At 36.2% G+C, this 16407-nt stretch overlaps 1 protein-coding gene across 5 annotated transcripts in view; it reads left to right on the top strand.

The window, feature by feature from the left end:
• SLC25A21 (solute carrier family 25 member 21) overlaps positions 1-16407 on the top strand; it is a 257043-nt gene that overhangs the window by 239471 nt on the left and 1165 nt on the right. For all 5 annotated transcript variants that reach the window (XM_065839421.2, XM_071809408.1, XM_071809407.1 and 2 more), the window contains 4 exons: positions 805-912; positions 5750-5914; positions 13855-14036; positions 14831-14883. In XM_065839421.2, the coding sequence (XP_065695493.1) occupies positions 805-912; positions 5750-5914; positions 13855-14036; positions 14831-14883 (508 nt within the window). The remainder of the gene's footprint in view (positions 1-804; positions 913-5749; positions 5915-13854; positions 14037-14830; positions 14884-16407) is intronic.

Below are 16407 nucleotides of genomic sequence, written 5' to 3'. Positions count from 1 at the left end.
CCCCTAGACAGTTTGGAGATGTTAAAAGGAGGCAATAAATGTGTAAAATTATCGCAAAAATTGACCCCTGTGTGTTTCCTCAATTGACTTAAATATTTAGATGTTATTTTTCTGCTACAAATGAATTAAGTTATTTTTAAATGGTGTATTGTGATTGAAAGAAAATCAGTGAATATCTCCATTTCTATGGTTGTAATGTACCATTAGCTTCTAAGTAAATGAAGTTAATTCGTTCTTGCAGAGGATGCAGACATTTCCATGTGTGCCACTCATTCCCCTATAAAACTTTTCAGGATTCATGTTTTCTTAGGAGGACTTTGCTTCTACTTGTGCAATTTGCCTAAGTACTACAATATTTTAATTTCTTGGTTTCATTTATTTTTTAAAGTTAATATGTTAGTGTTACATGTTTAATGCTCAGTATAGGGGTTTTATTTATTTCCAGTACTGAATAACTGTGTTTATATTTGTGTTTTTATTCAGACTCTACCCAAAGATAACATGAAGAAATTGTTTTTCAATGTTTTCTTTAAAAACCATACTGCGATTTCTTCTTCCAGCTGAAAAGAGACTTCATTGACAGTGCTATGACATTTTATTCTGTATCTTTTGGAACATGGTTTATGGCTATTGTCATATTGCCTCATGAACTGTCAGCATCTAATCAAAGGCTAACATTGTTTAATAAAAAAATACGGCTGCATTCCTGTAATCTCACAGTTTGGATTGTATCATTCAGTTTCGTAATCAGATGTATGGGAAATTTTATTCTGTAATTTTTAACTTTCATTTTAACTTTCCTAGGCATTTGCCATCGCTGGTTTGGGATCTGGGTTGACAGAGGCAGTTGTGGTAAACCCTTTTGAAGTAGTAAAGGTTACCTTACAGACAAATCGGAATGCCTTCACAGAGGTATAAGAATTGTTCCATTCTTCTTTTTCTGCTTTAGTAGACATAATGCACTTTGAAGTTCATATGTAGAGCAGAATGTCAATGTCTGTAATATATTGAGTTGATGCAAAGGACTTTCCCACAAGCTTGGCAGAAATGGAAAAAGAGAGAAGAGACTTGATAGACGATGCGTTCAGAGATACATACAGTATTGTCAGCAGTGTCAACATCTCCATTGTAAATATTCTGTGCCTGAAGTGCACCTTCGTCCCTCTGGAGCAGCCAGCAGCTCTGCACTGTGAGGACCTGTAGTCCAGAAGCAACAACCTGGGCCTCTTGTACATGGTGCTTTTGCCCCAGCAGTCTTCGGACTTCAAATGGGCACCGAAGGTTAGTGTGAAACACCATGCCCCCATGCCCTAACCAGGGTCCAGCTGGTGTATATTGTGGTAAAAATGTAGCTGGTAGATTTCAGTGTCTTGGATGAAATTATTTATATTATAGGTCTTCAGATTTATAATCACAAACTGGGAAGTAATTATATAATAAAGCACTCTGATAAATTCCTGTTTCACTTCAGGGTTTTATTATTCAAATATTGTTTCATTCAAATAAGTCAGTGTGCAAAGGTGACTTTGTCCATGGTTCTGGGTACTGCTGAAAGGCAAAAACTGGAAAACATTGACTCACCAAAATCAAGTGTTCCCAGAAATGCACCAGCTTCAATTAATTTTAATGCAGAAAATGTTCCAGGCTAAAGTGAAGGAAGGCAGTCACACAGTTCCCTCTTTCTTAGTGAATAAGACTAACAATTGTCAAATCAGCTCTTTCAAAATCTTTTGAGAAATCAGCTGTACCATGGTGGAAGTGCCAAATCACATAAGCATGGCATGAAAAGGCATGATATTTGCATATTCTACTATGAAGTTTTGACTGAGTTAATACTTACATGCCTTGTAGCACTCATCTGTACAAATTGAACCCTTTTCAGGGATGCACAGTAAAGAGGTTTATCACCTGACCGTATACATAAGCTGCTTGGACCAAGCTCCTCAGATACATTCTGAAAAATAGTACCACTGATTTCCCAGTGACATAGACTAGATGCTACCTACTCCATAACTCTTCCAGAAAAAGCATTCTCTTCAGAATACATTTTAAAATATTTGGTAAATTTCTGTTCAATTATCAACGCATGAGAAAGAGAAGATCGGTTGCTCCAAGTCTCCAACCTAGACATTTTTTTAACCATGGACAGCAAAGGCACTGAAACAGAGAACTAATACAACACCGGTGTAAAAAGGTTAGGATCCTGGAGGGAGAGAGACTGGAAGTGGAAGAAAGCAATGGGTGATAGGATCTCTCTTTCAGGAAGGTGATATGAAAAAATTATGACTAAGATATTCTGGATCTTTCTGCCTCACAGATGTGAACATACAATTTACCTATCTTAATAAAACCTCTGGTTTTGAATGTAAATACAGCAGCATTATATTTTGAGCAAACTAGTTCATATACAGTTGCAAGAGACCAATATGCCCCATGCTTCATATGTTTTAATTTTTTTCTCTATTGCAAACTTTATTAAAAAGTCTGGGGTATTTTAGTTATTAAATTTTATGCAATTACTTAATTACAACAATGCTTCCTCGGTGACTTCAGAATATTCTGATAATCACAACGTAGCTGTTTAAAAGCATTCTGAATTGCTTTGTTTTAGGTGAATAATCTTTGAATTAAATTTGACCAAAACATCTCACAAAATCCAAATAATAGTATATTATAAATTAAATTATGAAAGAATGCTATTGGAACTCCACTAGGAACCTAGCTTACACCTAAGATATAAATTAAAGTGTTTATTTGCCCTAATTAAAAAATCCAAGGGACTAAAATTCTTAATTCGCAAAGATAGTTAAATCACAGACATTTTTAACGTACCTTTTTTAAAGTGTTATAATTTCACATTTTGCTGTAAATCAAGAAAACTACAGTGACTTAATTGCCATGATCTCAAGTTCTCATAATAATATGTTCAAGAATATTCCACACTAATACGTGTAAATTCAAGCTTATTGGGAAAAGCATGTGCATGTTATTTTATACAGTGTAAGGCAATGGTACACTCATTTCATTACCATGCACTGTTTTTCTAAAAGGTTTAAGTAAAGCATGTACTTATCCCATTGTGTAGCTTTCATACTATATGATGAAACCTAATGCAGTTCACATAATTCTTTGACTATTGTATTGAAATAATAAATATATCTTGTTTAAAAGGAACAAGGAAGAGCATGAACACATACACCCACACCCAAACTCCTGCACACTCCCAGAGCAAATATTCACACACTATGGTGACAGCTGAATTATTCTGTGGTATCAGATCATCTTTCTAGGGCTGACAGTTTTAAAGAGGAAGACCACTATAAATCACATATTGGCACTTTTGTAATGTGAATTGCTACAGTTAAAAATAACGGTGATGTTTTGTTAAGGTAAACTGCTAGAAGGTCTAACATTTTGTTGTTTGGTTTTCTTTTTTTTTTTTCCTTTTCCCTTTAGCTGTGGATAACTCACTTGCTATAGAATCTGATGTGCTTATAAAAATCTCACCTGATTTAAGAGCTGTGATTAATTCAACAAATACAAGTTTCTGCTTTATGATGAGAAGAATCTGACTGCAGATTCCACTGACTAGATTTCTGTTAAGTCAACAGTTGTGTGAATTAAACTCCAGATGTTTATACAACAAAATCCTCCATCTGAATTAGTTATCCTAAGGTCCTTCCATCATCAGTGATGGAAGCCTTCTAAGGTTTGATCAACAGACATTTTAGATAACTACTTTGGATGAACTAAGGGTCTGTCTAGGAGAGGCCTCTTTGTTGCCAAAGGACTGAAAAAGGGAGTCTTTGAATAGCTCAGATGTTGATGTGGACATTTCAGGTATCTACATTTGGACTGATGAATCCCATCTCAGGTGTTCAGCAGATGTTAGGCTTCCCCTCTGAGTCATTTGTAAATCCGTATTCAAGATGAGACCAAGGGATACCTTGCTATTAAAATGTGCTGTATTCAACTTGAATCACTTTATTCAGTACCACTGGTTATTTTTTAAAGATCTAATCCTCATTTTTTGTGCACTAGAAAGGATGTTATTGCTAGTATCAGGACCATATTCCATGTTGCATATCGACATTTTAGAACAGATTCTGATTTGAATCCCTGGGTGTAGTTAAAAAGTAAACTATATTAAAATGTATGCAGAGCATTAACAGGATAATATTAATTACCAAATATGAAAATGAGACTGAAACTTTGTATTAAAGACTAAGTTTGTCAGTCACCTAAATAAAGAGTCGCATGCTGTGTCAGATATGATAGGCATCATTTGGCTTATGCTGTTGATCTACCACTGTGATATTTTAAAATGGAAAGCTATTAAACAAATAACAGTATTGAAATTAGCAGTGTTCACAGTGTTGTAGTCAAAATTCTTCTATATTTTCATGTTTGAGCCTCCTAGAGGAAGTCATGTTTTGCCTTTCTAATTAAATATTTGGTTACTCAGAGCCAGCCTTATGCTTTGGAGAAAGACAAACTCAAGTCAAAAGCTTTTTGAAATGAACTTTTCTATAAATCTGCTAAAAAGAAACCTAAAATGTGCGGAAAGGGAACACCTGATTCTGAGTATAGAATATATTGGAAAATAGATCAAATGTGTATGTAGTCAGGCAGATCCTGTTTGAGGATCTGGTCATTATATGAGTGGATTCTGAGGAAGTTTCTTCCTGTCTGCTTTTCATTAAATGGAAGCTGGCCAACTAAAATTATTTCTATGCCTCTTGTGCATTATTTTCAAAACAGGATTTCTAAAGTATATTTCCTGAATTTGTCCCTTGGAATTTGAATAGGTATTCTGATTTTCAAAATCTAACTACACTTTTTAAGTCAGTTCATTAGTATTTCCAGTTGGATACTTAATGGGAAAAAAATACATATTTTAAAGATATTTCAGGTCTAGAAGAAAGTTTAACATGTGATCTGGTTTAAAAAAGTGCTGTATTTCAAATAAGTCCTTCAAAAGTCAGTGTATCAAAGCGGTGTTTTACATTCTTAATAGTGTAAGAGTCTCAGAGGATCCAGAAGGATTTCCAGACAATATATATATATCTTGTCACCTTTCAGCCCTATTCTTAACATTGAATCTGGACACTGCCAAGCTGATCTTCAACACAAATGTTCATAGCCTCCCTTGCTCCTTGACTCCCAAGGACTTGCTTCCCTAGCCGTAATGGCTCAAAAAACAATTTCCTGTTCCAGTTCTGTCCTTTTTATCGCTCTCTCACCATGCATGTTCCCGTGCCATTGGTTTTACTAGAGAAGTTGGCTTTATCTTCTTATTTTCCAGAATAATTGTTAAATGTTCTGGTTCTGTAAAAGTTTCATCTATCATAACAGCACAGCATCAATAATAAAAAACCCTACTGCCAAATTCATACATTCAAAGCCACATGTTACTCTATAAAATCTATTTGTCATTATTATTAGTAGTATTAACATTATTAGCATTTTAAGACCTTTTTTTTTGCTTTAGGGATCCTTCCTTTTTTAGAGGACTCAAGTCATGCTTTCATCTTTTTTCTGCAATCAGAAAAATGAGGATTTTTTTTTAAATGGAAGTTGTGATGTTTACGCAATCACAGGAAAGGGAAAATAACAAGTTTGGTAAAACTTCAGATAAAATGACAAGAATTGGCAACACTTTATTTGTCAACAGGATTGAAATGATGCTATGGTTATTGTTCTCTTTTTGTAAAGATGAGCTCTTCCTTCTTTTGCTTAACTTTTGTAGCAACCCTCTAGCTTTGTTCAAGCTCGTCAGATCATTAAAACTGATGGCCTGGGCTTCCAAGGACTCAACAAAGGTCTTACTGCAACACTGGGCCGTCACGGAGTTTTTAACATGGTTTACTTTGGATTCTACTTCAATGTGAAGAGCATTCTTCCAGTCAACAAAGTAAGTTCTGCATATAGTACAATAGACAAACAGATATAGGCTTGGCAATTTAATTAACACTATTTTTCTGTGCAAAGCTGTGATATTTAGCAACAAATAATGACTAACATAACTCTCTCTTTTGCAGTTAATCTGAAAAGTATTAGACAGTCGTAACTTCAGGATTTCTCACATACGTGATTTCATTACAAAACCTGATTTGTTCACTTGGTATATTTTGCCAGAAAAGAAAATATTAAAGTCAGTCTTGTGGTATTGACAAACATATAAAAACTGTGAAATAAGAATACTACACTTCTGAAATAATTTCGGCTCTTGACTATGTATTTGCTGTTCACCATCTGTAACTTAAGTGGAAAAATGTACGGAAATGTCCGTATGAGCCTTTTAGGTGTCAACAGTGCTAAACTGTGCATTAAATTTGCATCCCAATTAAGGATGTTTGCTGCTTATTTTGCCAAAAAAATAAACCTTCTATGTTGAGTGGTCAAATTGTACAAATTACATGTGTGGGCTGTAAATGTTCATAATGAATAATTTTTCATTTTCATTTTCAGTCTATTCTGCTAAAAAGACCATTCATAGTCAACTTCATGCTCTGTTTACTGAAAACGGAATAAACCAGACTAATTTCAGTTGCAAGTAACATATCAACCATAGAGTATTAACAGCTATGCATCTGCACTAGCCATCAAATCAGTCTGCAAATTTATATCGTCTCAGTTTTATGGCACCTACTTTTATACCACATTTCATAGACTGCCATCAGCTTTCACTTTTCAATTTTTTATCATAGTTAGGTTTGATTGTGAACATCAGTTTCATTAAAACCTTTGCTCACTACCACCTCCAGGTGGCTGACATTTCTTAATGATATGATATGATATGATATGATATGATATGATATGGTATTTCCTCAGTGTCTGTTAAAAACCCGCTTTGAAACATGGCCAAATGCAAAACTCATTTCAAGTCAGCCACTGCCTACCGCAGCTGCCACAGATATGCCTGTTGGTAAAAGGGCTGCTGCATCAGTCAGTACTGAGTGGCGTGTTGTGTTGTAAGAGGAAGGGCCATAAACATTTATAGGCAAGAAGAAGAGATGGGAAACCAAAATGGGCGGTTCAGCTTGGCAAATAAGTAAGATAGTAGACAACAATTTTATTTTTAGTCTTTTCGGATCTCTGCCAACATAGAAGTGATATGTAGGAACCGACAGTGAAAAGAACATATGGTGGAACACAGCTGAAAAAAAATAACTAACCAAGATAATTGAGGAGAAGGTTAGATCAGAGCAGAAAATAGAATAATGTCAGAGTTATCATCCAAATTCAGGTTTCAGGATGACTTGTGAGCTGGAAAAAAAAATGGGAGTGCTGTATCCAGTATGTTACAAGCCACCCCATTGATTAGTGCTCTCCAATCTGAGGTGTCCTGTGGCTGTGGCCACTACAGCCTGTGCTGTTTAAAGACTTCAGCCAAGGCCATCATCACCAAAAGATGCCATATCAAAGAAGGAGAGTCTTGCTTCCTCACCTGCTCCTGTACTACAGAATTCCTGTAGGCAAGACAGATATGAATTTTCAGGAGAGGAATGTTTGGTCAAAATAAAAATATGAAGAAGGAAAACCAAATTTATTCTTTTTTCCTGTGGAAATTAGGATAATGCTGAAGCTGATAACTGGATTCAACCATAGCTGACACATAGGCAGACTTAAAATAACTGAGTTCTTACAAGTCATACAAACAATCATTTAAAAAGAGGAGAGATCTTACAATGCATCTTATGAGTGGGCCAGGTGAGGGAAATTTTCAGTTGGAACTTGTGCCTTATTAAACACTGAATTCCATGGGAAAAAGCCCATGTAAACCTTAGTCTGAGCTTACACCTTTCCAGACATCAGTATCAATCAATCAAAAGAACCCACAGAACATCAAACTTCTTTAGTTCTGGTATTCATGGGGATACTCTTTTTTTTTTCTGTTTCATAAATTACTGTATAACTGAGACTGAAGATGGATAGTGCAGACAAATGTACTGGATGAAGGGGTAAGCAACAAGATACCCATTTCTGGATACCCTTTTCTGCATATTTAGTGTCTAAAGGATGGCATGAAAAGGTGACCTGCTTGTACACACAACATTTTATGAACAGTCTGACCATCTGTGTAGACCAACTCTATGTGGGAGAACTGAGTCTCTAGAACTCTGTAAATTTTGTATTCAGTGACCACATTTTTTGTTGTCTCCTGTGGTTTTTATTTACACCAAATGTTCTTCTGTGCAGATGTTTGTTTTAGAACTAAATGAAGTCCTATCCTTGCCCTGTGGGTCCAAAAAGTTATAGCAAATGAGTAAATAATAAATAATAATGCTACTTCTAAATTTGGAGTAAGATTAATAATTTTATCAGGAAATTGTATTGTGAGAAAACAAATCACTGAGAGGATTTCAGACTCTTTGAAAATGTGTAACCTGTATAGCAGACAACCATGTCACTCTGGAGACTAGCCAGGACATTTATCCTAATGGCTGTCATTCCTCTTCTTATGCTGTCAGACATCTGACAGGTGGATTTTAAAAACTTAAATAAATGTCTACCACAATGAGATTGCACTCGAGGAATCTGAGAGAATACCAGTGTGAAAAAGCACATTCATTTCAAGCACAGCACAGCTATGACTATTCATTTTGGAATGCTTTGCCTGGTCATCAATATGTTTATTGTAGTTATAATTTCAGCGTTTCCTGCATGTCTTGACAAAGATCAGACCATCATTGTACTAGTGAGACAGCAAGCTATAGTTTACAAGAAGGAGTTTATTATGTAAATGCATGAGATAGACAGAGGTTCAGAGTCAATAAAACTATGAATCTGTTCCTTAAACTGTGGTCAAATGTTGATTAAGTCACAAACAAAAATTGTGAATATTCTATAAGAAAATCAAAGCATGATGTTATCACAACAGTGATGAGACTCACTTCAGTCTTTTCATTTTCACCCTTTCTGGAGCCTTAACAGTGAGTCTACACAATTTTCTCCTCCTTACTGCTGATTTCCTCCAAACCACCTGAGCACATCTGTACCAGACTCTCCCTCTCTAACACTGGAATTCGACAACCTTCCTTCTCAGCTCAGTAGGAAGACCCAGACTCTGATTCTCCTCTGGATTCTGGCTCAGTGTCAGTGTTTATTGCAACTCATTCGAGTTTTTCATCTGTTCCTTGTTATTTTTCCCAAGAGCTATCTCCCACCTTGCTTCTCTCTAAATATACCTTTTCTATTCTGTCTTGGAAGCCCCCTTCCTCAGACCCATGTGCTCCTTTCCTCCACTGTCTGTTGCCAAAGAAAGCTCCTTTTTGTGGTTCAAACCAACCATCCAGTCATTGGTCTGGCTAAAGCAGTTCCTCACAACCTGTTTTGCTGCCAGACACTGGATCATAGTCAATGTAGCCTAGGTCAGGTCTTGTGGCACCTCTTAACTTGCCATAGGAGTTGGCCAAAAGGGCCAAGAAGCAACTTTACTCTTATTTCTGCCCTATCTCCCTCCTTAGTCCCATAATCGCCAGGTACACCGGGGAGAACAAGAGCTGAGCAAACCCAAGCCTTGTCTTTTAAAGTCTCCCTTGTCACACAGGGAGGTGGAATGTGCAGCATGCAGTGCAAAGCCTCAGCTCCATTCCTGGCTTCTCTGCTGACCTGTTATGTGACTTTGAGCAAACATATTTAAATTTAGTGGCCATTTCAAGTCAGTTTTGACACTTTTGTGCCAAATATAACTCATCTATGGAACTAATGCTATGGTTAACATTTTCAAATGAGTTTAAGAAAATTAATTCAAGTATTCCAATCTAAGCATTAGTATCAGGCTAACTTCAGTAGATTCCTTTGCAATTACCAGCCTCAAATATTATTCCATTAATATTATTTATTCTTCACGCAAATTGTCAGGAACTGGCATTCTCTTCATGCAGTAAGCATTATTCCTTTATAGAGAACTTAGCTACAAGGTGCTGAGAAGCACTAAAACTTATTTATAAAAGTATTATTTTTCATTAGATGTGTACCTCCAGCAACTGAAAAAAAAAAATCCCAAGACAAACATCCAAATATTGAAGCAAACAAACTTGTAAAAGTAGTTTCAGTTAGGCAAATTAACATATTGATCTTCTGGTTTTTTTTTCTTGAAAATAGTGTTACATCATAAGTTTCTTTGCAACACATTCTTCCACTTAGACTGAACAGGGCTGCACAAGGGAAAAAAAAAAAGTAGTGTTCCTGAATGTCTCTGTGGTCAGGTTTCTAAACACTATTATGCATGTTGGTGGACTTTATCTCTTTCTGCTTACCTCAATCAACCTACCTCAGTGACTTTAAGCTGTTCCTTTGAAGGTACCTACCTCTCTCCACTGCATATCCAAGTGTGGTGTCCTTCTTTGAACCCTGGATTGTATCTAAGATGGGTGTCTAAATCAATACAAATATATGGGCTATGGTGAACCATTATTCTAAAATGATTTTTCAGCTATTCTGAAAAAAATAAATTAACTGAGTTCCAGGCATACATGCCCTTACCAAAGGGTTTTTTTCATTGCTGGATTAATATCTATGCTGCTTATTGAATTAAGTGACCTTCCTTCAGTACCGATGAAGATAGTTTGGAAGCTTTTGACTGACATCAAAGATTTGAACAGGGATTTTGACAAAGTGTCCAGCAAATAAACAGGAGAATGAAGTAGTAGGGAAAGGAAAGCCCAGGACATTGGAGACTGAAACTGATAGATCAAAAATGCCTCCAGTGGGTGATACTCTTGCACATGGGTGTGTTTGTGCTGGATTAAGGGCTAGAATTTTCTATTGTTAGAAATAATGGAATATAAAAGAAGGAAATAAGCAGCATGTGATTCAGGAGGAACCTAGGGAGTCTCCACTTATTTAAAAATTACAGGATAGGAGTAATGAAGTATAAAAAGCAGAGCAATAACATCTCATTTTTTTTCTCCCAAAGAAAGCAGGGAAATCCATCAGGACATGAATAGATATGGCATTTTTTAGTTATACCTACTTCTCTCTTTATTTTTAATGGCTGCTGGTGCTCGTAGGGCAGCAACTCAGGTATAGAGGAAATGTGCTTGTGAAGGGCATGATAAGAAGGTGAGATGATCACAGATTATGCTATCCAACCATGGCAAAGTTATTCCATTGTGAATAAACAAACTGGTATTTTGCTTCTTTGTGGTATACTGTACTGTGGTGTGGCACCATCTAAAATCAAGTTTCTATTCTATATGTTCTACTTATACTGCAGAAAAATAACCTTTACCTAAGAACGGAATTAATATTTGGTTTTTCTTCAGTTCTGCCATTTGTGAAACAGGAAAAGCTTCTCAGAATCTTTTTTTGTAATGTACCAAATATGAAACATTCAGACAGTGAACTCATGGTGAAGAAGTGAGTGACAATAACATGATGATAATTGCTTCTGCTAGCCCATTGCAGTGTTAGCACAACAGATACGTGTTATCCTCATGTCTCCTTTCACAGGGTCCAACATTGTTAAGAATATTTTGCTGCTGTCCATAGAATAGGAAAAGGACAGACTTCAGTATAAAAACAAAGACGCTACTTCCTGATAGCACCAACTTACACCTATGTGACAGACAGCCAATGTTCCTTATTCCGTGTAAGCATTGTAGACAAAGGCATAAATTATGTTTGGGAATCTCTTTTTTTCCTTGGAAGAAGTAGCACAGTAAAAAGCGACTACTCTGTGGTTTTAGAAAAAAACACAAAAAACACAACTTTTTAATTGGTTTTAACTGCTAAATTTATTTTTAATCTGTTATACAAATGAAATTATCCAGATATTGTAGCCATGAATACCACAAAACTCTTCCCATGAGATATGTAATAAAAAATCAAGTTACATAGCAAAGCTGGTGGATACCATAGCACATTTGGTTAGGATCCAGTTTTGTGAATGAGCAAAATGCTGGCTTTCAACATATTTTATGTCACAAATACTGGAATAGAAATAAGCAATCTGTGATCGTTTCCCTTTGGTGGTGTTGGTGCTGTATCTGGTTTCAATAGATGCTCACTTGATCATACACCCACTATATCCTATACTCTGTGGCACTCTCAGACACAAAGCAGGCAACACTGGCATTGAGAATTCACCAAAATATGAAAATGTTCATCATTCAAACATAAGGGATTTGTCAGGAACAGCAAGGCTTGAATTGTGATGCCTGAAATGTAAATATTTTTGCCTGACATGTATTTACAAGCCCAGAGGGCACCCCACTGCTCTTTACGCTACGGAAGAAAGTGTTCTTGCATCAAATTTTGTGACAAAGATACTTCAGACCATTCTGGACTATGTAAAGTCAACACAGAGTGGTAGCCTCCTTGCTGCAACCTGTTTTGGGAATGTTAGTACAACCTTGAATAGTGCTTAGTTCTCAGGTGTGGGCATAATCCTACAGCCTGGAGCTGGGTACGCACCACATTGGAACACGGCTGCCATACTGCTGCTCTTCCAACCTCAAAAGGGGTCATTTTTAATGCTCTAGATACCAAAATAGTAGCTTTATTTTATTTGCATTTAAACCACTGTCAGTATGTACAGAACAAAACAGAAATTTACTGCTAAACTTTTTGCTAATAAAGTGGTACAATTCTTTATCTACCACAAGCCATTCTAGTTTTTAAAAGGCATTACCAATATGTTTCATATTTTGTGAAATCAAGGTGTTGAGTTTTTCTGCAAGTAATAACAAACCTTGTTGATTTTGACATTGGTCTCTAAACACTTGTATGGACTTTCTCCAGTGCATATTATGGAAGATTTAATTTGTTTCTTGTTGCAAAACTTCTTCAGTCACAAAGGGCAGGTTTATGAAACAAATAATACTGTGCTAATGTTATAGCATGGCAAGATCATTTATTATTTTACTGATGATTTCCCATAATTAAAGTACCTTCATGAAAAAAAAAAAGTAACTGCATAAATAGAGTCTGCTATAGCAAAAAACTATGTACATAGGAAATGCACTGGAACACACTTCCCTGTGACTTCCACTACTTAAAGAAATAGGATTAGACTTTCTTCAAGAGCCTTTGACTCCCAGATAAACTCTGAATTCTTTGATGTCATAGAAAATGCCAAGGTAGGAGGTCTTTCTAAAAGATCAAATAAACTGTGAGTGAGCAAAAAAGGTTTTAGATGCACTTCTAACCTGCTTCTAGCTTTTACTGTGAATATATAGTAGGATTCAGAAACAATCTGTTGTAAATTCTTCAGCCAATTAACTGAGTGAGTTACCACCGTTTATAGTACGCAGAACGCGGAGGCTCTTTTGCAGTTGCGCCGAGTTGGATTGTTAATAACAGGAAGCTAGCACTTCTCAGTACAGTGGATCAGCTACATGTGAAAATAAATGTAAAAAACCTGGAGGGGAATGGCAGCAGACTGAGATTAGCCTTTATTTAATTTAGCATTTGGGGGTCCAACACACAAATGAGCATTTTAGTAGGCTTCATGGTGGAAGTTGCTGTCATTTGTAAAATATTCTGGCCAATTAGCTAATAGTGTGCTTGGATTTCTCCTGTTTTGATACAGTAATACTAAGTACATTGTGAAGCCCAATTATACAAATCATCCCCATATGCCATACCAGTCTTTCTTTATGAACTGTGTTTATAAATCCTGTGTGAGGAAATGTGTACTTCAGCAATTTAGACCATGTGTAAAAACACAGCCAATAGGATTGTCAAGAAAACAAGTTCCAGCATAGGAAATCCTAATGTGTTCCGCTAAAATAACACAAGTGTGTTGTGTTGTGTGAGTTTTCTGATTAAATACATTACTTTATAGTGCTTAACCTACATAGGTCCTTCCGTTTCTCTTTTTATTCTTTCTCTCTTTTTTTGTAGGATCCAAATTTGGAGTTTTTGAGGAAATTTGGAATTGGGCTAGTCTCAGGAACAATAGCCTCAATTATTAACATTCCTTTTGATGTTGCAAAAAGTAGGATTCAAGGACCACAGCCAGTTCCTGGAGAGATCAAGTACAGAACCTGTTTTAAAACTATGGCAACAGTCTACAAAGAGGAAGGGTAAAACATTCTTATTTCAATAAATGTCCAGACCTCTATTTTAGTTCATATGGTTCCATAAAATCATGTTGTTGTATTTCAGATTTGATGAGGGCCATTAAGTCACCCTGGACTCACATATCAAAAGAACACAATGTAATATTTTTAGATGTATTTTAGAATTAGAGGGAGACATCCTCCTACTCCATGTGAACTGTTACAAAAGAGCTACAAGATGATTATTGGTTTGCCAAAATCTATGTTCCACAAATAAATGCTTCATATTTCTCATGTGTAATTTTTTCAACTCTTCACTTTCTAAAAGGAAAATATCAACAGACAACAGAATATTTCACAATTTCACCTAATTGTAATTATACAGACCTCTGTACCTTTAAAATGACTGCTGAAATAATTAAATTGGGACAGATCCTTGTGGAAGTAGAGTTTCTCAAGTGGTGATGGAGTTGTAGCTTTGGTATTCAATTATAGCAGTCATTTTGTCCATGTCTGCAGCTGTTGTTAACAGACATCTTGAAAGTAAAACCATCTCACTGATTAAAGTCATATTTCTGATTGGTGAGGCTCACAACGTAGCTTTTGTGACTGAACATTGATTAACTTTTTCACTTCATCTGATCTGCCTCTGTAAAATGTTAAAATCCAGATACTGCTTGCTATTGAACATGTGTAATTTTGAATAATTACTTCTAAATGCTCTGCCAGCATTTTAACAAACACATGCTAAAATTCCATTCTTCTTTTAGAGCAAGATTATTCTTTGATATGTTTTGTTTGTTTTTCTTCTGCTACAGATTTCTGGCTCTGTACAAAGGCTTGGTTCCCAAGATCATGAGGCTTGGTCCAGGTAATTTTGCCTCTGTCACTTCTATATTGCTTTTGTTCTTGCTTTCTCTCCCCATTTTTCAGTTTCTTGAAAAAATGTAGTAAACATCAGTCAAATGAATGACACAGTGTACCAAAAATCATCAAAATCTCTTGCATCTTTGAATGATTTATTTTGATAGTAGCATCATCCAATAGTATCATAGATGGATTTGGCTAAATATGTGTCTAAAAAAATAATTTACATATACATATCAGATGATTGCAGATCCATGTAACTGCTGGTTTGTATGATTACTTTATTTGTGAACAGGCCAAATGTATCCATGCAAATGCCAGAACTGTAATACCTTTGGAAGTGTTTCTTAAGGCTCGTCCCATTTCTTCTAATGTAATTTTTTTGTTTCACTAGGACTGTTCTGTACCCATGTAAATTCATGTTAAAATGCTTGTTAAAGTCTCTCCAGTATAAATGCTCTCAACGAGTTGAAGCATAGCCCAAGCGTATTGAATTCCAGTTACTTTCTTCTTCCTGTGCTCTGCAAGGGTTGTAAAGAGCAGACACTTAAAGTCTGATAGCACGAGCTGGGAAGAGACTTGCATGGCCCTGGTAGGCTAAGAGGACATGGATAACTTAAAACTGCCTTTGTTGATTGACCCCTTCTCACTACAATTTGGAGTTGTTACTCCAAATGTGGGAGCACAGTGGTTGAGAGCTAGATCTTCTACTTTTGGACTATTTTTCCCTGACTGGTTTTGATTAATCATGAAAGCAAAACACTGAGCCCTTAGACTTTGCCAGCCCACAGAGGCAGTCTGTGTCAAAAACAGCAGAAGCCCCAATTTGAACAGTATCCTATTCCTATGAAATCGTATTTCCAGTTGGGCAAGGTGGTTTAATAGGCAAGAATACACATGGTTAAAAGCAAGTGGGTACAGAGTCTGTTCTGCAGTACAAAGGAGGCATTAGGTTTGTCTGTAAATGTTTGCATATCCAGCCTGTCTGGCTAAGTGCTGGACCATACCTGCTAATTGTGCAGGGTAAAGGAAGAAAGTGGGGAGGGGAAACAAGGCAGCTGGGCATAACTCTGGAGCTAAAAGCCTTTTCCCTCACACTCCAAAGATACTAGATTACATACAGGACAAAAAGAAGGCAGGGGTTTGCTTCCTTAGTACCTGTTGGCACAGTAGATTTTGGAATAAAATTTTACATTTTACAAATTACTATGTCTTCTCGCCCAGATCTAGCAAGTCAGTTATGCTTGCACTTCGTTTTAAACACTTTTGTAATCCCATGGACTAATATATAGATTTGGCTTTCCAATGAATTAATAATGCAATTTTTATTGTGACTGGAAAGATAATTCCTCCTTTCAACATGTGAATTCTTTCAGGAGAAGAGATACACAAACAGATCACACAGTATGAGAATTGGAATCAGCCTTTATTTGAGTTCAAATCACATCTTAGACATTGTGTCTGTGATTTGTTTGTTGGTCAAATAATTTTGCAAACTTTTGCTCTATCTAGCTGTCAGTGAGTTGCT

The sequence above is a fragment of the Patagioenas fasciata genome, chromosome 5 (assembly GCF_037038585.1).
Source record: "Patagioenas fasciata isolate bPatFas1 chromosome 5, bPatFas1.hap1, whole genome shotgun sequence".
NCBI lineage: Eukaryota > Metazoa > Chordata > Aves > Columbiformes > Columbidae > Patagioenas > Patagioenas fasciata.
Note: the sequence above shows the minus strand (reverse complement) of the source record. Positions and strands in the feature narration are given on the sequence as shown.